This window comes from Xenopus tropicalis, chromosome 3 (assembly GCF_000004195.4).
Source record: "Xenopus tropicalis strain Nigerian chromosome 3, UCB_Xtro_10.0, whole genome shotgun sequence".
Lineage (NCBI taxonomy): Eukaryota > Metazoa > Chordata > Amphibia > Anura > Pipidae > Xenopus > Xenopus tropicalis.
Genome location: NC_030679.2, coordinates 141,497,169 through 141,520,213, shown reverse-complemented (window position 1 = coordinate 141,520,213; position 23,045 = coordinate 141,497,169). Strand labels below are relative to the sequence as shown.

Sequence of the window (23,045 nt, the reverse complement as noted above, 5' to 3'; positions counted from 1 at the left end):
AAACATTTGCCTGGGAGGCTTTACTTTTCCTTTTAATAAAAATGTTTACAATATATTCACTCAAAATGTTATTATTGCCTCACTGATTGAGCTAAAACTAGCATAACCATGCAAATGTGAAACAAAACAGAAGAGCTTAGAATTGATCTGACAGAGTTACACTGAGCTTTACTCCATTTTGAAAATGTCGGGGAAAAATGCCGTTAAAACGTCGTATAAATGTCGTTTAAACGACAAATTCACAAAAGTGTCTGTAAACTGTCTTTCTTTCACCAAAAACAGAAAAGTGGCAGTTGAGTCGGAATTTAGACGGATTTCTGTTTGTGAATCTGGTGAAAGTGTTTTCCACCAGTTTTTCCACCACTTTTACTCCAAAAAAGGGCTACCTCCACTTTTGTGAATTCCCCCCATAGTTTAGAGGGGCACCTAAAAATATTGGACACAAAGGGGGGAATTCACAAAAGTGGAGATGGCCCTTTTTTGGAGTAAAAGTGGTGGAAAAACTGGTGGAAAACACTTTCTCCAGATTCACAAACAGAAATCCGCCTAAATTCCGACTCAACTGCCACTTTTCTGTTTTTGGTGAAAGAAAGACAGTTTACAGACACTTTTGTGAATTTGTCGTTTAAACAACATTTATAAGACGTTTTAACGACATTTTTTCCCGACATTTTCAAAATGGAGTAAAGCTCAGTGTAACTCTGTCAGATCAATTCTAAGCTCTTCTGTGTTGTTTTGTTTCCCCCAGTCTCCATTTCACACCTAAGGTAGGGGCCCCATTAGGGGATCGTTAACATATTAATGGGGATTAGCAGCCTATTGTTAGGGGACAAGTTTCTGTCTCACCCTAGAACAATAGGTGCAAAAAGCCTCATTAACATTTTATAAACAAGTAAAACACTGATTAAAAAAAGTTTAATTTATATCTTATATATAAAAAGTTTTTACCTCACATTTGCATGGTTATGCTAGTTTTAGCTCAATCAGTGAGGCAATAATAACATTTTGAGTGAATATATTGTAAACATTTTTATTAAAAGGAAAAGTAAAGCCTCCCAGGCAAATGTTTAGTTTTAGCAGCAGTGCCCCCTCTTTAATCACTTCACTGACATTTTCCCCAACTTATCTGCGCCCCCATAGCATGTCCAGAACTACAGAGCTGCCTGACAGCATTGGCCCCCACCTGTTCCCAGCAGCCATCTTGGTGGCACATACACACTGGCACCCACACTGGGATATTGGGGTACAGGGTTGGACTGGCCCCAACAGGCACTGGATAAAAACTCAGTGGGCCCTAGTCCTGTCGGACCTCTATACACGGGCATGTTGGCGTGTGGGCCGGATTGCTGCTGCCCAGTAATGAGTAGGGGCTAGAGAAGAAGGTTTTTAGGCAATTAAATCTTGTTACAGAAGTGGAATTACACAGAAATATAGAAAACATTAGAAAGCCCAATTGTCCTGAAAAAATTATGTCTAGTTTCCCTGGGCAAACTAAAATTACCCCTCAGGAAATGCCCCAAAGTGAAATGGCAAATGGCAAATGAAATGCAAAATCCTGCAGGTAAAATCCTTACCCCAAGGCTCCTGTAGCTGTGGGACTGGGTTTGGGCACCGACAGATTTACTAACAGCTAAAGGCAAATTCATAAAAAAAATGTCGGGTAAATGACAAAATCTGAAAACTGTCTGTTTAAAAGACAAATTCACAAAAGTGGAGATAGATGTTTGTGAATTAGGTGGAAAATCCGACAAGTCTATCTCCACTTTTATTTTGTCGGAATATCACCACTTTTGTGAATTCCCCCCAAAGAGTTCAGAAAGAGACTTTGCAGATGGGAGGGTGGGAAGGGGAATGAAATGAGACATTTTGCTAAATCGCTCTACTACCACTCATATAATAGTATTCCCTTTGGATCCACAATAAAATCCATGGAGATATGTGTCCATGGTCTTTCAGGAATAGGAAGTGACTGTAGTAGCCCCTGAGTCAAGGATCTGGAAGGTTTAGAGCATTGGCAAACCGGACAGAAATCAATATAATTTCCTGTATTTTGTCTTAAAGTTGGCCACCGGAAAGTGCAAGACAGGAGAGAACAGGTCTTGTTTTGCGGCCTGGGTGCCCAGCTACCCTAGAATCATGGGATTCTAACTATACCGCCTCACAAAGGTTTTCTGGAACAAATAATTTCCCCAGGGGTACATTAGGAGAAGAGTTAACCTGTACTTCAGTCAAGGAGGACTTAGGGCTGCTACAATCATATCTTTAGGAATAATAGGGTCAGGTTGACATCTCTCTACAGGGTTGGAGTCAAAGCTTCTGGACAGGGTATCTGCTTTGACATTTCTTTCTCCAGGTCTATAGGTTATAATGAAATTAAACTGAGAAAAGAATAATGCCCACCTGGCCTGTCTGTGATTTAAGCGCTTAACTGACTCAATATACAAGAGATTCTTATGGTCTGCAAATACTGTAACCACATGTTAAGCCCCCTCCAAGCGATGTCTCTATTCTTTAAATGCCAATTTTATGGCCAATAATTCCCTATTACCTATATCGTAATTCACCTCCGTAGGAGAAAACTTTTTAGAAAAGTAACCGCAAGGGTGACCCTTATTGGTGATGGGGTGAGGCTGAGATAGGACCACTCCTGCCCCAACTTCAGAAGCATCCATCAGAAAAGGAAGAGCAGACTCATGATGCAGGAGTGCAGGAGCAGAAATAAAAGCAGGTCAGCACCTTTCTTAGTGAGAGCAGTGATTGGAGCCATAAGGGTTGCATAGTTCTTAATAAATTGTCTGTACCAATTCTAGAATAGCCTGAACCTTGGCTGGGTCCATTTCCAGGCCTTTATGGGAAATAATATACCCAAGGAAATGAACCGAGGAGACTTCAATAATGCACTTCTCAATTTTAGCATACAAGTGATTCTGCCATAATCTAAGTAAAACCTCCTGAACACGGGCATGATGATCAGACAGATTATTTGAATAAATCAGGATATCATCTAGGTATACTACTACACAACGGCATAGAAGATCATGGAAAATATAATTCACCAATTTCTGGAAGATTGCAGGGGCATTACATAAACCAAAGGGCATTACTAAATATTCATAATGCCCATCCCAGGTATTAAAGGCCATTTTCTCACGCGTCCCCTTCCCGGATTCGTATTAAATTATACACGCCTCTTAGATCGAGCTTAGAGAAAATAGTGGCTCCCTTCACTCTGTCAAAGAGCTCAAAAATCAAGGGAAGGGGATAACGATTCTTGACCATGATTTACTTCTCTACAAAGAAGCCAGCACCTGCAGGAGAAGAGGAGGGCCTTATAAATCCTCTTTCCAGATTTTCTTTAATATACTCCTCCATAGCCTGAGTCTCAGGAAGAGATAGAGGGTAAGATCTACCTCTAGGAGAAGACATCCGCCAATGGGGAGTAAGGGGAAGGTAATCCCTGTATAGAGGTAGCAGCAAGAAATTGAGAGGGCTTAATACATGACCTCTGACAATCACTTCCCCATTGAAGTATCTTATTAGCCAGCCAGTCAATTTGGGGATTGTGCCTACACAACCAGGGGAGGCCTAAAATCACAGGGGTATGTGGACAATCTATGATGAAAAAAGAAATTCGCTCTGCATGAAAGGAGCTCATAGACATGGAACAATCCATGTACTTGGAAGATATAAACCCACAACCTAGAAAAGTTCCATAAATGTGACAGGGGCCCCTGTGCCAGAAGTGGGGACTGACTCTTTATGTATATAGTTTTACTTTGGTTGTAGTCAGTACAAGGTATTATAAATAGATCCGGTATTGTGTCATGGTGCCTATCCTCAGAGTGAAGGAGTCTGTGAATTCCAACAGCCAATGGAGTCCAACTGTATTCACTGACCAATCAGAGGAGCTCAATAGAAGAAGCTGGTGACTGGGGACTTGCCAGTTGAAGTTTTCAGTTAGGAGTTTTTGCTAGATAAAAAAACAAGGTTATTTCTTTTGCAATTGTGGTCATTGATTGGATCACAGTACCACCCGTGACAGCTAGCAATTTAACTGAAGAGGATAAAGGAAGTGTGGGTATTCAGTGCCTGTGGCCAAAATTAATATCCAAAAAGTTCCCTTCTGCCCCAGAATCTTTGAAAGAACTGGAATCATGACTTTAGATGAATATTGTTGGGGAGTAGGAACGACATTGCCCAAGCAGAACTCCCCAGACCTTCTTAGGCTCTGTCATTTCCTGGCCTTTTGGGACAGGTGCTACAGAAGTGGCCCCTATCCCCACAGTACAGAAATAACCCGTTAGCCCACCTATGACCCTTCTCTTCGGAAGATAAATGGGTAGAACCCAACTGCATAGGTTCTTCTAAAGGCCCAGAGGAAACCACATCGGGTTTGGGTACAAGTTCTGCAGAAAAGGTTTGTGGAGCAACTGCAGGAATTCTATCCTGGTGTCTTTCCCTATGCCTCTTATCCATTTGAATGGCAAGATGCATCAGGGAGTCTAGGGATCACGGAGCAGGAAAATTTATTGGGCAATCTTTTACAGCATCCAATAGCCCGACTCTAAACTGACTTCATAAGGCAGGATCATTGCAGCCCATTTCTACCGCCCAACGGCGATATTCAGTACAATAATCCTCGACCCGTCGTTTACCTTGTCTGAGATTACAAATCGCAGAGGCAGCAGAGGCAGAACGACCATAGATTATTGCCATGGCCTTAAAAAAGGACTCGAGGGCTGTACGGGCTGGATCAGAGGGAGGTAAACTAAATGCCCATAATTGAGGATCCCCAAGAAGAAGGGTCATAACAAAATTAATGTTGACCTCCTCAGTGGGAAAAGAGCAAGGGAGGAAACCAAAATATAATTTACATGCCTCCTGGAAGGCAAAAATTTTACTTTGCTCCCCAGAGAACTTTTTGGGAAACAGAATCTTAGGCTCCACTACAGGAATACCCGAAGCTGTGGGTAGGGATCTGCTTCCTGGGAGAGAAACAGGAGTAGGAGCCACAGGCTGTTGTGTGGAGCACATCCAACCTTGCAGAGAGTCTCTGGAGGCATTGGACAATCTGGTCTTGTTGGGCTTCTTGTTCCCCGAGACACTGAGGAAAATTGGCCAGGATTGCTTCGAAGGAAGTGGGAGAAACAGCGGCACCTTCAGCATCCAAAATGGGCCCAACGTAATGTCATGATCATTATCCCAAAACTCAGGACAGGCGCCAAGGGTCCGGTCACGGCTCACGTGTCCGCCTTTAACAGCCGCCTTTCACGTCGGGGGGAGCCCTTCGCTACTCGGATGCCGCCAGGACTTATAGTGAGAGACCCAAGGAGAGAGTTCTGAGCAGGCAAGGGAACCAGAAACGTGTGGCAGGAAGAAGGGGAACAAGTCAGAGTAGTCAGAAGTCTGGCCGGGGTCAGCAATGATCAGTCAGCACGGTACAAAATCAGTATCCAGAAGAATAGTCAAAAACAGGCAAAGGTCGGTTCAGGCAGCAATGTGAGAATAGTCAGGAACAGGCAAGGGTCAGAACAGAGCAAAACAATACGAAGAACACACCCAGGAACTATCAGCAAGAAGACCTACATTGGGCTGTCCCACTAAACCACCAGGTATCGTTACAGTATCTATTTGCCAAATGCATCGGTCAATAGGCAAAAAACAAATTTCTTATTCGTGACAGGTTTTTCTTACATTTTTTTCTTATGCGTGCAACTAGGAGTAGGAGATATCGAGATCTAGGACTGATTTTTTATTCATTATTTTTTTATACTATTATCTTTTTGAGGAACCCTTCTTTATGAAATACCTTGAAAATTATTTTCCTCTTCTCTATTTCCAAAGCAGATGATCATCTTCTTTTTACTGTTTACATGTGTTAAGGTTTTTGTCATGTGACTGTCAATTGAAAACAAATATATTTTGACATTGGTGCATTGTCTTCTTCTCTGTATACAGGTCTGTGCGTGGCTCCTCCCCAAGAGATTAAGGCAATGATGGATTTCTTTATCGATCTAAAACTGCCTTCTTCTGTTGTGAGGAACGAGCAGGTGGAGATCCGAGCCGTTGTCCACAACTATAACAGCAACAAGATTAAGGTAAATGGGAGAATAGTAGGGAAGGGAAATAGGGAATAGTAAGTAATGCAAAGCAGAAGGAATCCTGGGAAGAAAATCCAGTCTCAGCCCTTACATTTCCTATTGGGCGAGCTTTTAATGTAGAGCAGATTCCATGAACATAGAAATTTAAAGACTGAACCTGGGCTCTTCAGTATTGCATTACTTTTAAGAGGTATAATTTTTTCACTTTAAACCTTTCCCCCAAGTGTTGTGTCTGGATCCGCATCTGAAGAGATGGCACATAATCAGGATGTAGGTATATCCTGGCAAGGCCAAGTGCAAAGAAGGCGCAACAAAACCACAAAATAACAAGTGTTTATTGAACCCCCACAGGGTTACTCACAATACAGCTTCAGAGGCCAGTGGTACAGGCAGAATCACTGTAACACAGACTAACACTCCTCTGCAGGTAGACTTGGCAGGAATCTCACTTCACCTCTGCGACACCTCCACCCCCCCCCCCCGTAGTGGATCCCTCAGGGAATTCTCTATCCTGATTCCCTATTTACTGGGATCCCTTACACTACAGGCAATGTGGCCTGGGAGCGATACCTCCAAATCTACCAGTTCTACGTAGGAGCTCAGAACTGCTCTTTCTAGCTCAACCCTAACTGCCTAACACTCCTAGAGTGGTACTGGTACAGGGACCCAACCCTAACTGCTTTACACCCCTAGAGTGGTACTGGTACGGGAGCCCAACCCTAACTGCCTTACACCCCTAGAGTGGTACTGGTACGGGAGCCCAACCCTAACTGCCTTACACCCCTAGAGTGGTACTGGTACGGGGGCCCAACCCTAACTGCCTTAAACCCCTAGAGTGGTACTGGTACAGGGGCCCAACCCTAACTGCCTTAAACCCCTAGAGTGGTACTGGTACGGGGGCCCAACCCTAAGTGCCTTACACCCCTAGAGTGGTACTGGTACGGGGGCCCAACCCTAACTCCTTTACACCCCTAGAGTGGTACTGGTACGGGGGCCCAACCCTAACTGCCTTACACCTCTAGAGTGGTACTGGTATGGGGGCCCAACCCTAACTGCCTTAAACCCCTAGAGTGGTACTGGTACGGGGGCCCAACCCTAACTGCCTTACAGCCCTAGAATGGTACTGGTACAGGGACCCAACCCTAACTGCTTTACATCCCTAGAGTGGTACTGGTACGGGGGCCCAACCCTAACTGCCTTACACCCCTAGAGTGGTACTGGTATGGGGGCCCAACCCTAACTGCTTTACACCCCTAGAGTGGTACTGGTACAGGGACCCAACCCTAACTGCTTTACACCCCTAGAGTGGTACTGGTACGGGGGCCCAACCCTAACTGCCTTACACCCCTAGAGTGGTACTGGTACGGGGGCCCAACCCTAACTGCCTTACACCCCTAGAGTGGTACTGGTATGGGGGCCCAACCCTAACTGCCTTACACCCCTAGAGTGGTACTGGTATGGGGGCCCAACCCTAACTGCCTTACACCCCTAGAGTGGTTCTGGTATGGGGGCCCAACCCTAACTGCCTTACACCCCTATAGTGGTACTGGTACGGGAGCTCAGCCCTAACTACCTTACACCCCTAGAGTGGTACTGGTACGGGGGCCCAACCCTAACTGCCTTACACCCCTAGAGTGGTACTGGTACGGGGACCCAACCCTAACTGCTTTACACCCCTAGAGTGGTACTGGTATGGGGGCCCAACCCTAACTGCCTTACAACCCTAGAGTGGTACTGGTACGGGGGCCCAACCCTAACTGCCTTACACCCCTAGAGTGGTACTGGTACGGGGACCCAACCCTAACTGCCTTACACCCCTAGAGTGGTACTGGTACGGGGGCCCAACCCTAACTGCTTTACACCCCTAGAGTGGTACTGGTACGGGGACCCAACCCTAACTGCCTTACACCCCTAGAGTGGTACTGGTATGAGGGCCCAATCCTAACTGCTTTACACCCCTAGAGTGGTACTGGTACTCAACCCTAACTGCCTTACACCCCTAGAGTGGTACTGGTACGGGGGCCCAACCCTAACTGCCTTATAGCCCTAGAGTGGTACTGGTACGGGGGCCCAACCCTAACTGCCTTACACCCCTAGAGTGGTACTGGTACGGGGACTCAACCCTAACTGCCTTACACCCCTAGAGTGGTACTGGTACGGGGACTCAACCCTAACTGCCTTACACCCCTAGAGTGGTACTGGTACGGGGGCCCAACCCTAACTGCCTTACACCCCTAGAGTGGTACTGGTACGGGGTACCAACCCTAACTGCCTTACACCCCTAGAGTGGTACTGGTTTTAAACAATATGTTTTCAATAAATTTTTGATAAAATTTGAAGGGTGTGCCGGCCACGGATTATTTTTTTGCTATATATATATATATATATATATATATATATATATTCACATCATTCACATCATAGAAAGCACCCACAGCAAAGGTGCATACAAAGAATCAAAGCATTTTATTGCTCCATACTCATATCAACATATATAGTACATAGTTACATAGGGTTGAAAAAAGACCAGTGTCCATCAAGTTCAACCCATCCAAGTAAACCCAGCACCCACAACCCACACCTACCAATCTATACACTCACATACATAAACTATATATACAACCACTAGTACTAACTGTAGATATTAGTATCACAATAGCCTTGGATATTCTGATTGTTCAAGAACTCATCCAGGCCCCTCTTATAGGCATTAACAGAGTCTGCCATTACCACATCTCTAGGAAGGGCATTCCCCAACCTCACTGCCCTCACCGTGAGGAACCCCCTACGTTCAAATGGAAGCTCCGTTCCTCTAATCTAAAGGGGTGACCTCTGGTGCGTTGATTGTTTTTATGGGAAAAAAGAACCCCCCCCATCTGCCTATAATCCCCTCTAATGTACTTGTACAGAGTAATCATGTCCCCTCGCAAGCGCCTCTTTTCCAGAGAAAACAACCCCAACCTCGACAGTCTCACCTCATAGTTTAACCCTTCCATCCCCTTAACCAGTTTAGTTGCAGTCTCTGCACTCTCTCCAGCTCATTAATATCCTTCTTAAGGACTGGAGCCCAAAACTGCCCCCCATACTCAGGGTGAGGCCTTACCAGGGACCTATAAAGGGGCAAAATTATGTTCTCATCCCTTGAGTCAATGCCCTTTTTTATACAAGACAGCACTTTATTTGCTTTAGTAGCCACAGAATGACACTGCCTGGAATTAGACAACTTGTTATGTACAAAAACCCCTAGATCCTTCTCCATTAAGGAAACCCCCAACACACTACCATTCAGTAGATAGTTCGTGTTTATATTATTCCTACCAAAGTGCATAACTTTGCACTTATCAACATTGAACCTCATTTCCCAGTTTGCTGCCCAGTTTTCCAATGTTGTCAAATCGCTCTGCAAAGCGGCAGCATCCTGCATGGAACTTATAGTTTTGCACAATTTTGTGTCATCAGCAAAAATAGAAACAGTACTGTCTATGCCCCCCTCCAGGTCATTAATAAACAAGTTAAAAAGCAAAGGACCAAGGACTGACCCCTGCGGTACCCACTAACCACACTGGTCCAATTAGAAAATGTACCATTTACCACCACTCTGTGTAATCTATCCTTCAGCCAGTTCAGCCATGTTTCGATCAATCAGGGTTCATCATCAGGATATATATTATAAGACTCATTTAAAAATACAACCCAATGGTGTGATTGTACATTAACACCATGCACACTGACACTATTCATAAAGGTACTTGCACCCATAAGCATTCCTTACACGTGTGGACAGTGCCAATGCACCCAACCAACCCACTCAGATTAATTACATGCAAGTGTACCGACTGATTCAAGGGAAACCTAGAATTACCACCAACATGGGTATGTGGTAGTTCCAAGGATCCACTAGCAGGGTGTGTACAATATACATTAATGCCATCATCCCAGCATTATGTTTGTTGCTTCTTACACAGGACCGGGATCCATCAGTTTCTTTATAAAACCAACTCACAAGTGTATAGGCCAACTGTATCTGTTTTCTTTCATTCCTTGCATAGGTGCTAGTGGAGTTCGGCTACAATAAAGAGTTCTGCAGTCTGTCCAAACCTAAAAAGAAGTTCCGGGCGGAGGTTTGGGTTGGTGCCGAGTCCTCTGCTGTTGTCCCCTTCGTCATTGTGCCACTCGAACTCGGTCAGCATGATGTAGAAGTGACGGCAGCGGTCTATAAGCAATTTGTTTCAGATGGTGTCCGTAAAAAGCTAAATGTTGTGGTGAGTTAGATCCATGGGCAAACTGTAATGTGTTTGAGGGAAAGTAGTGCCGTATTTGGATAAGGGCTATGTAAACAGATACTCTGGTGCTGCTGTCACTATCAGGTTAAGGCTACTGGCCCACGGAAGAGCTTCGTCAGTCTTTCCACCGGCGGCTCCTATTGCTGCCGATGGAAAGGCATTTTGGCGTGTTTAGACATCCGCAGTATCAGAGATCTATTGGGGCCGGCTAACTCGCTCTGTGGGCCATTAGCCTAAATGTTTCTATGTCTTTATTTTGCATTTTTTTGTTGTTCTGTTTTAGCCCGAAGGAATGCTTCTTTCAAAAACATTAAATTCTGTGACTTTAGAGCCAGAGGTAAAAGGAAAAGGTCAGTATTTGTTTTTTCAAGTGCCTCTATGGGGGTGATGTAAGAAAAGGCACTAAGTTTGGGTGCAGTGACCTATAGCAACCAATCAGCAGGTAGTATTTACCAGTCACCTGTTTAAAGGCAAACCTATTATTCAAAAACAGGGTATATATGTGTGGAGTGGTTTGACATCCAACCAATGATAGCCCCTGAAGAAGTCACGGGTTAGTGTGGCGAAATGCGTAGGGCACTGTACGTGGGACGTAGGGGGGAAGACTGACTGAAATATACACCAACAGATAGGATAGTGGAGGTGGGGTGGTGACGTTTGGGCTGGAGATGGGCGTGTGGGGACAGTGAACGTCGAGTTCCATTTTTGGACAATTAGTGCGGCTCCTGATAGCCGCTAGTAAATCTGGTAACAGCACCACTTTATCCCTCTGCAGCTCCTGACTATGAGTGCGGCTCTTGATAGCCGCTAGTACTTATGTTAATAGTGTCGCTTGTATCACTCGTGCAGCACTTCATAGCTGCCGCTTTTGTGCCTCTGACGGCTCAAGCTAGCCATTTCAACTCAGTCCGTGAGTGGTCCATCTAATTGCGGGTTAGCTAGTGGGGGTGTAGGGACTGAGCTGTGAATCAGTCGATAGGCTCACCTCACTGGTATTTAGTGTTGGACCTATCAGGGTCGGGCTGGGGTGTGCCGGGGCCCGCGCCCATAGCCCCCCCGAGGGCCCCCCACCCGACATCCTTCCCTGAGTGTGAAAATTTAACGTGTTGGGGCAGGAGCGGTCGGGCAGGGGGAGTGCCGCGAGGGTCAGGTCTGCCGGGGCCCACCGGGATTTTTCCCGGTGTCCCAGCGGCCCAGTCCGACCCTGGGACCTATGGTGATTGACAGACAGTTGAACCTTTGTTTGGGGACTGCACCCCTTTGTATATATTGCATATAGTGCGTATTTATAGATGAATTAGGCTCCCCCTACGTTACCCCTATCTTTCCGGCTTTGGCTGCAATTGGGACATTAAAGCAGTGACTAATAAATTGTGGAAATAAATAAGAAAAGTGTCAACCAGAACTAATTTATTGATTTTAGTCTAACCTATGTCTAATGTATTGGGTTAAATATTATTTTTACATTTATGAACTGTATTAATAAAAGTTGAGTTTTAGGCAAAGCACCAAATCTTTTCCTGCATTTATAAACCTATTATTGGTTGCTATGGGTTACTGCCCCTGGGCAAACGTAGTCATTTTTAAAATTTATGCAGCGCAGAATTATTCACACAGTGAACATATTTACCCTGCCCGTGGTTATTTTTATAAAGCTGGGCAAGATTGGTGCATTTCATTTGCAAATTTCTATTGCTTTATAAACATGGCATATTCACAAATTGCAAATATTTTTGCCCCCGCACTCTGCGTCCAAGTTGCGCCGTAACTTTAGCGGCAGAAAAGTACTATGGAAAACTGATTTTGCAAATTGTGAATTTATATTCGCAAAGAGAGAATCGGTGCTATATTCGTGCATATTAAACACAGATGGCATGCTCACGCAAAGCGCAATCTCATCTGCAAATTATTGTGCACAATTCGCATTGCGATTTGCAAAAAAAAAGGAAAGATGGGCAGAGCAGAGCAAAATGTAAGCATTTAGGGGAAAACATGCACAAACCATCTGCAAAAACAAAATATACACTGTGCAAACTTTATAAATGACCCCCCCAGTGGCTTTTATTACATATGTGGGTAAGTCTCGTGGTTCTTTAGGAAAGTTGTATTATATTATAATGTCCAACATCATAATTCCATATTTTATGACATATATTAATTTTCCCATAGGTGGGGTACAAGAAGTAGAGATTAAAGCACTGACTGCACTGAATATTGTTCCCAAGTCAGATATTGACATCAAAGTCATATTACAAGGTGATGTATCAGTTTCAGCCTCTCATCCTTTTATTGGTCTCTTAACTATATCTTGTTATTCTTAATTAATTCTGTTTTTATGCTCAGGAACTCCAATCAGTCAGCTGGTGGAGAGTGCCATTGATGGGAGCAATCTACATCATTTGATTCAGATACCAGACGGGTGCGGGGAGCAGAACATGATGAGAATGACTACTAATGTCATTACTACACGGTACCTTGATGCAACCGCACAGTGGCAGCGAGTAGGAGTGGACCGCAGAGCAACAGCCATCGGCAACATTAAAGATGGTGAGTAGACAAAGTGCAAGAGATAACAATGGCTATGTAGAGTACATCATGTACTTCTCAGGCCAAGAAAAGGTAATTGCTTTGGAATGGATGGCAAATGAACAGGAGCTTTGGAGGTTAATTTACCCAGCCTTTTCAGTGACCTCATTTCTAAGTTTGGCCTTAATTATCACTAATATTCAGATGATCACCAGATATACATAGACATCCCCTCACTAACCACCGATATTCGGGGCTAGATCCCTAACTGGATGAACCAACAGCACCTCAACCTATATAGAACATAGCTCAGTCTTTCCACCCAAACTCGACCCCTTCCTTTACTATTACTACAGATGGAATGACCATTAACCTTGTTGATTTGGTTCGTTGTCTGGGGCCCATCTTTAACCAATACCTCTCCTTCTCTAATCATTTACTGTAAATGCCACTGCCAAACCGGACACTTTTCTCTCTGTGATATTGGATATTGCAGATACGTCCCTTTCTTTCACATGTAACTGTTAAAACACTAATCCATGCCCTTATCCTATCCAGCTTAAACTACTGCAACCTTTTACTAACCAGTCTCCAAGACACCCAGCTCTCTCCCCTGCAATCAATTTTAAACTCTGCTGCTAGAATTCTCCTGCTGTCTCCTAAGTGGGAACCTGTGCCTCAAGTAGTAAAATCTCATCATCATGGCTGCCTGTTAGAATATAAAACACTGTTATGAGTAGAAGGTATCTCAGGGCCAAATGCTCTGTGATGCTCTGTCAATCATTGCAGAAGCACTAACTTGGCTGGGGACAAAGCATTTATGTATTGTAGTTAAGTGACCTGCTTACCAGCCACCTAAGGGATTTGAGTTTAAATTGTATTACCGGCCCCTCCTCAGAAGATTTATTTTGCAGGGGGGCCCAGCGCAACCACGTTATTCCACTGACTGACTGACTAAGCATTCCTGTCTTCATAGGTTATCAGAAAGAACTGGCTTACAGGAAACCTGACGGCTCCTTTGCAGCATTTCAAGACAGGCCATCCAGCACGTGGTAAGGCTCAGATAGGGGGGGTATACTGGGAAGTATGAAGTAGCACGGGATGAAACTTATTAACACTAGTGCACAAAAGACATGTAAATAATGTAATTAGTGAACAGCTTCTTTGAAATCTCTAATTACCTGCCACTCTGGTTGTTCAAAGATTAATAGTAAGGCTGCAGCAACCCCTTAATCACTTAGGATTCCTTCTCCTCCTCTAACCCACTCAGCCCCCTCCCTCAGGATTTACTTTGGCTGTTGGTTACTGAGCATGCTCAGTTCGTCTCAACTCAGGTTACCAAACACGCCTTCCAGTCTAGCAGCCAGTGAAGAGATAGCATTGCTGGTTCCCAGTTGTCTGCCCTTATTTTTTTTACCTAACCTGTCCTGAACTCAGCTTAATCATTACAGCGCTCAATTCAAGCAGGACTTTTTATCAAAGTATGTTCTGCCCATGTAAGCCTGCATTCTTGATTGCATGAACCCTTCTTGATTACGATACCCTGGCCTGCACATAGGCCCCAGGGTATCATACTGTGATTTTTTTGGCTGGCTACACAATTTCCCTGGTAGAATAATGTTGCAACCTGGCCTCGTAACCTCGCCCCACCCCCAAGCTGGTTGGTTATACAACCAAAACATATGGTTTTCTGAAGAAAAAAAACTCCATTCCCCAGAACTTTTCTGGAGATTACAAGGGCATATTTGTTATGGTGCCAATGTCCCTTTAATGACATCAAAATGGAGGTGAGCTAAAGGCATGATGGGAGATGGGGAGCACAATCACAGCCTTGTCAAGTATTTCATATATTAGCAATCACGTTTTTATAGGTAGATAAAAAATTAAAAAGTAGTGCCATTTGGCCACAGCCAAGTCTGCCAATTCCTTATCCACCTTCACTTCTCTGAAACAGAAAACTACGCAGGCCAATTAAGTTCATCCAAAATGTGGCCCCATCTAGGGTTGATTACACTGGAGAAGAGGAATAAAAGGGGGCCATACAAGAAACTCTCAAATGCTTATTCATTAGTAGACCCTTCCAGCAGACACAAGGGCATACATTCAGAAAAGAAGTAAGAAGGTTCCATCTTACAGTGAGAGCTATTAAGTTGGAATTGTCTTCCTGAGGCTAGTGACAACCAATGTGTGTCCTCTCTTTCATTGCTCTTTATTTCCCCTTCAGGCTCACAGCGTACGTTGCTAAAGTGTTTGCCATGTCCTACGAATATACACAGATTGATGATAATGTTCTCTGTGATGCAATCAAGTGGCTTCTGCTGGAGAGACAAATGCCAGATGGAATGTTTATAGAGCGTGGACCTGTCATTCATATGGAAATGGTGGTATGTACTGGTAGATACCCATACAGATACATTACAGGAATGGAAATGGAGGTACGTACCGGTAGATACCCATACAGATACATTACAGGAATAGAAATGGGGATACGTACCGGTAGATACCCATACAGATACATTACAGGAATAGAAATGGGGGTACGTACCGGTAGATACCCATACAGATACATTACAGGAATGGAAATGGAGGTACGTACCGGTAGATACCCATACAGATACATTACAGGAATAGAAATGGGGGTACGTACCGGTAGATACCCATACAGATACATTACAGGAATGGAAATGGAGGTACGTACCGGTAGATACCCATACAGATACATTACAGGAATGGAAATGGGGGTACGTACCGGTAGATACCCATACAGATACATTACAGGAATGAAAATGGGGGTACGTACCGGTAGATACCCATACAGATACATTACAGGAATGGAAATGGAGGTACGTACCGGTAGATACCCATACAGATACATTACAGGAATGGAAATGGGGGTACGTACCGGTAGATACCCATACAGATACATTACAGGAATGAAAATGGGGGTACGTACCGGTAGATACCCATACAGATACATTACAGGAATGGAAATGGGGGTACGTACCGGTAGATACCCATACAGATACATTACAGGAATGGAAATGGGGGTACGTACCGGTAGATACCCATACAGATACATTACAGGAATGGAAATGGGGGTACGTACCGGTAGATACCCATACAGATACATTACAGGAATGGAAATGGGGGTACGTACCGGTAGATACCCATACAGATACATTACAAGAATGGAAATGGGGGTACGTACTGGTAGATACCCATACAGATACATTACAGGAATGAAAATGGGGGTACGTACCGGTAGATACCCATACAGATACATTACAGGAATGAAAATGGGGGTACGTACTGGTAGATACCCATACAGATACATTACAGGAATGGAAATGGGGGTATATACTGGTAGATACCCATACAGATACATTACAGGAATGGAAATGGGGGTACGTACCGGTAGATACCCATACAGATACATTACAAGAATGGAAATGGGGGTACGTACTGGTAGATACCCATACAGATACATTACAGGAATGGAAATGGGGGTACGTACCGGTAGATACCCATACAGATACATTACAGGAATGGAAATGGGGGTACGTACTGGTAGATACCCATACAGATACATTACAGGAATGGAAATGGGGTTATGTACTGGTAGATACCCATACAGATACATTACAGGAATGGAAATGGGGTTATGTACTGGTAGATACCCATACAGATACATTACAGGAATGGAAATGGGGGTATGTACCGGTAGATACCCATACGGATACATTACAGGAATGGAAATGGGGGCACGTACCGGTAGATACCCATACAGATACATTACAGGAATGGAAATGGGGGTACGTACTGGTAGATACCCATACAGATACATTACAGGAATGGAAATGGAGGTACGTACCGGTAGATACCCATACAGATACATTACAGGAATGGAAATGGGGGTACGTACCGGTAGATACCCATACAGATACATTACAGGAATGAAAATGGGGGTACGTACCGGTAGATACCCATACAGATACATTACAGGAATGGAAATGGGGGTACGTACCGGTAGATACCCATACAGATACATTACAGGAATGAAAATGGGGGTACGTACCGGTAGATACCCATACAGATACATTACAGGAATGAAAATGGGGGTACGTACTGGTAGATACCCATACAGATACATTACAGGAATGGAAATGGGGGTACGTACCGGTAGATACCCATACAGATACATTACAGGAATGGAAATGGGGGTACGTACCGGTAGATACCCATACAGATACATTACAGGAATAAAAATGGGGGTACGTACCGGTAGATACCCATACAGATACATTACAGGAATAGAAATGGGGGTACGTACCGGTAGATACCCATACAGATACATTACAGGAATGGAAATGGAGGTACGTACCGGTAGATACCCATACAGATACATTACAGGAATGGAAATGGGGGTACGTACCGGTAGATACCCATACAGATACATTACAGGAATGAAAATGGGGGTACGTACCGGTAGATACCCATACAGATACATTACAAGAATGGAAATGGGGGTACGTACTGGTAGATACCCATACAGATACATTACAGGAATGGAAATGGGGGTACGTACTGGTAGATACCCATACAGATACATTACAGGAATGGAAATGGGGTTATGTACTGGTAGATACCCATACAGATACATTACAGGAATGGAAATGGGGGTACGTACTGGTAGATAACCATACAGATACATTACAGGAATGGAAATGGGGGTACGTACTGGTAGATACCCATACGGATACATTACAGGAATGGAAATGGGGGTATGTACTGGTAGATACCCATACGGATACATTACAGGAATGGAAATGGGGGTATGTACTGGTAGATACCCATACGGATACCCCTCCTGGAAGATGTTGGACCTAAAATGGTGGGGATAATAAAACAGAACTTAAGACAAACAAAACCAAACCGGTGGGTTCACTGCAGGTAATGATACAGCAGTTCCCAGCAATTTCTCCTTTTCTATGTTTCTTATTTTAAAAACTAAGATCCTTTGTGTATCAATATTAGAACAATGTTTTGCCTCTTCCACAGGGGGGAAATAAAGAAGGAGCAGCAGAGCCAGACGCAGCCCTCACAGCCTTTGTGCTCATCGCTATGTTAGAGAGTCGGGAGATTTGTACCCAACAACTCAGTGTGAGTAACTGGAACAGTGTTGAGAAAGCCTCACAGAGCTTCTCAGTGACTTATGGTATCCTTATAATTTACAGTAGGGGGTACATTATCCCTTATAATACATGAGTGATACTCAGAGTTCCCTGTATAACTCAGCCTGCAGCCTTGTGCCTTTATATGGGGGGCACAGAACCCCTCAGTGACTGCTAATATCCTTATCATTTACAGTAGGGGGTACATTATCCCTTATAATACATGAGTGATACTCAGAGTTCCCTGTATAACTCAGCCTGCAGCCTTGTGCCTTTATATGGGCACAGAACCCCTCAGTGACTGCTAATATCCTTATCATTTACAGTAGGGGGTACATTATCCCTTATAATACATGAGTGATACTCAGAGTTCCCTGTATAACTCAGCCTGCAGCCTTGTGCCTTTATATGGGCACAGAACCCCTCAGTGACTGCTAATATCCTTATCATTTACAGTTATTCATTGAATCATAAGATTTGGTGTGTAGGGTTGTGAACTGATGAGGTAGGGTTATGGATGGCAAGAGGCACAACACAGTATTATAGACAGTAGTATGTCTGTGATGATTTTGATGAAGTCACATAGTTACAAAGGGTTTAAAAAAGACCAGAGTCCATCAAGATCAACCCTTCCAAGTAAACTCAGCACCCACAAACCCACACTGACCTATCTATCCACTCCCATACAGACCCACACTGACCTATCTATCCACTCACATACAGACCCACGCTGACCTATCTATCCACTCACATACAGACCCACACTGACCTATCTATCCACTCACATACAGACCCACACTGACCTATCTATCCACTCACATACAGACCCACACTGACCTATCTATCCACTCACATACAGACCCACACTGACCTATCTATCCACTCACATACAGACCCACACTGACCTATCCACTCACATACAGACCCACACTGACCTATCTATCCACTCACATACAGACCCACACTGACCTATCTATCCACTCACATACAGACCCACACTGACCTATCTATCCACTCACATACAGACCCACACTGACCTATCCACTCCCATACAGACCCATACTGACCTATCCACTCACATACAGACCCACACTGACCTATCTATCCACTCACATACAGACCCACACTGACCTATCTATGCACTCACATACAGACCCACACTGACCTATCCACTCACATACAGACCCACACTGACCTATCTATCCACTCACATACAGACCCATACTGACCTATCTATGCACTCACATACAGACCCACACTGACCTATCTATCCACTCACATACAGACCCACACTGGCCTATCTATCCACTCACATACAGACCCACACTGACCTATCCACTCACATACAGACCCATACTGACCTATCCACTCACATACAGACCCACACTGACCTATCTATCCACTCACATACAGACCCATACTGACCTATCTATCCACTCACATACAGACCTACACTCACCTATCTATCCACTCACATACAGACCCATACTGACCTATCCACTCACATACAGACCCACACTGACCTATCTATCCACTTACATACAGACCCACACTGACCTATCTATCCACTCACATACAGACCCACACTGACCTATCCACTCACATACAGACCCACACTGACCTATCTATCCACTCACATACAGACCCATACTGACCTATCCACTCACATACAGACCCACACTGACCTATCTATCCACTCACATACAGACCCATACTGACCTATCTATCCACTCACATACAGACCTACACTCACCTATCTATCCACTCACATACAGACCCATACTGACCTATCCACTCACATACAGACCCACACTGACCTATCTATCCACTTACATACAGACCCACACTGACCTATCTATCCACTCACATACAGACCCACACTGACCTATCCACTCACATACAGACCCACACTGACCTATCTATCCACTCACATACAGACCCATACTGACCTATCTATCCACTCACATACAGACCCACACTGACCTATCTATCCACTCACATACAGACCCACACTGACCTATCTATCCACTCACATACAGACCCACACTGACCTATCTATCCACTCACATACAGACCCATACTGACCTATCTATCCACTCACATACAGACCCATACTGACCTATCTATCCACTCACATACAGAGCCACACTGACCTATCTATCCACTCACATACAGACCCACACTGACCTATCTATCCACTCACATACAGACCCATACTGACCTATCTACCCACTCACATACAGACCCACACTGACCTATCTATCCACTCACATACAGACCCACACTGACCTATCTATGCACTCACATACAGACCCACACTGACCTATCTATCCACTCACATACAGACCCACACTGACCTATCCACTCACATACAGACCCACACTGACCTATCTATCCACTCACATACAGACCCACACTGACCTATCTATCCACTCACATACAGACCCACACTGACCTATCTATCCACTCACATACAGACCCATACTGACCTATCTATACACTCACATACAGACCCACACTGACCTATCTATCCACTCACATACAGACCCATACTGACCTATCTATCCACTCACATACAGACCCACACTGGCCTATCCACTCACATACAGACCCACACTGACCTATCTATCCACTCACATACAGACCCATACTGACCTATCTATCCACTCTCATACAGACCCACACTGACCTATCCACTCACATACAGACCCACACTGACCTATCCACTCACATACAGACCCATACTGACCTATCTATCCACTCACATACAGACCCACACTGACCTATCTATCCACTCACATACAGACCCATACTGACCTATCTATCCACTCACATACAGACCCACACTGACCTATCTATCCACTCACATACAGACCCACACTGACCTATCTATCCACTCACATACAGACCCATAGTGACCTATCTATCCACTCACATACAGACCCACACTGACCTATCTATCCACTTACATACAGACCCACACTGACCTATCTATGCACTCACATACAGACCCATAGTGACCTATCTATCCACTCACATACAGACCCACACTGACCTATCTATACACTCACATACAGACCCATAGTGACCTATCTATCCACTCACATACAGACCCACACTGACCTATCTATACACTCACATACAGACCCACACTGACCTATCTATCCACTCACATACAGACCCACACTGACCTATCTATACACTCACATACAGACCCACACTGACCTATCTATACACTCATAATTATATACCAACATCAATATGAACTGTAGCTATTAGTACCACAATAGCCTTGGATACTCTGCTTGTTCAAGAACTCATCCAGGCCCCTCTTATAGACACTAACAGAATCTGCCATTACAACATCTATAGGAAGGGCATTCCCCAACCTCACTGCCCTCACCGTGAAAAACCATCTACGCTGCTTCAAATAGAAGCTCCGTTCCTCTAATCTAAAGGGGGGGCTCTGGTGCGCTGGGAAAAAAGAACATCCCCTATCTGCCTATAATCCCCTCTAATGTACTTGTACAGAGTAATCATGTCCCCTCGCAAGCGCATTCCTTCCAGAGAAAACAACCCCAACCCTGACAGTCTCACCTCATAGTTTAAATTAGGCAACTTGTTATCTACAAAAATCCCCAGATCCTTCTCAATTAAGGATACCCCCCAACACACTACCATTTAGTGAATAACTTGCGTTTATATTATTTCTACCAAAATGCATAACTTTGCACTTATCAACATTGAACCTCATTTTCCAGTTTGCTGCCCAGTTATCTAATTTTGTCAAATCGCTCTGCAAAGCGGCACATCCTGCATGGAACTTATAGTTTTGCACAATTTTGTGTCATCAGCAAAAATAGAAACAGTACTGTCTATGCCCACCTCCAGGTCATTAATAAACAAGTTAAAAAGCAAAGGACCAAGGACTGACCCCTGCGGTACCCACTAACCACACTGGTCCAATTAGAAAATGTTCCATTTACCCCCACTCTGTGTAATCTATCCTTCAGCCAGTTCTCTATCCAATTACAAATATTATGTTCTAGGCCAATATTCCTTAATTTGATCATTAACCTTCTGTGAGGTACTGTATCAAACGCTTTAGCAAAGTCCAAGTAGATCCCATCCACTGCCATTCCAGCATCAAGGTTCCCACTCACCTCCTCATAAAAGGCAACTAAATTAGTCTGGCAAGATCTGTTACGCATAAAACCATGCTGGCACAAACTAATAGTATTGTGAACTGCAATGTATTCAACTATCCTATCCCTTATATCCAAATCAGTTATTGTTAGGACTAGGGGCAGACTTTAGGATTTTCACATAAAACATAACCAGGTGGTTAGCTATGCTCCCTTGGATAAAGATTCTGGGTTTGAGTATAACCAGGGCATTAACTGGTTGTGTTTTTGTGGGTTTCCAAAAACATACAATGGGTTACTTGGCTAATGATCAAATGGTTGTGTGGTAGGGACCTTAGATTATAAACTCCACTGAGTCCGAATTACAGATTCATGTTAGCTCCTAAACTCAATAATGTGCAATGCACAGCATCACTTGACTTCTGACTCTGTTCTTGACCCTAGAGCCTGGGAGATGCTATTAATAGGGCCACCAACTTCCTGAGGGGTAAATATTCTCAACTGCGCAAATCGTATTCCGTCGCAATCACCTCCTACGCGCTGGCATTGGCCGGGAAGCTCCAGAACACAAACACACTACTGAATGCAGCCACAGGTAATAGCTCATATATCTCTGCAGGCCATCCTCTACATTCACATCAACATGGACCTTTAGAATGAATTGTTTCCTCTAAAATTAAAGGAATATCTCATGTAATAAGTGAAACATAAATAACAGCCCAGAGTTCCTGAACTGTCTGTTCCTCAACTGTCTAATCTAAAGCTGGGTTGCCAGTTCATCCCAACTCTGTACTCAAAATATAACATCACCATAAAACG

General features: G+C 44.1%; 1 protein-coding gene across 1 annotated transcript in view; it reads left to right on the top strand.

Annotated features, from left to right (window-relative positions):
• Positions 1-23,045, top strand: part of LOC100497914 (complement C3) — a 79,063-nt gene that overhangs the window by 38,036 nt on the left and 17,982 nt on the right. Inside the window, exons 20-28 of the mRNA XM_031899480.1 lie at positions 5,959-6,098; positions 10,151-10,363; positions 10,668-10,734; positions 12,554-12,640; positions 12,728-12,931; positions 13,887-13,962; positions 15,135-15,294; positions 17,969-18,070; positions 22,671-22,821. Of these exons, the coding sequence (XP_031755340.1) occupies positions 5,959-6,098; positions 10,151-10,363; positions 10,668-10,734; positions 12,554-12,640; positions 12,728-12,931; positions 13,887-13,962; positions 15,135-15,294; positions 17,969-18,070; positions 22,671-22,821 (1,200 nt within the window). The remainder of the gene's footprint in view (positions 1-5,958; positions 6,099-10,150; positions 10,364-10,667; positions 10,735-12,553; positions 12,641-12,727; positions 12,932-13,886; positions 13,963-15,134; positions 15,295-17,968; positions 18,071-22,670; positions 22,822-23,045) is intronic.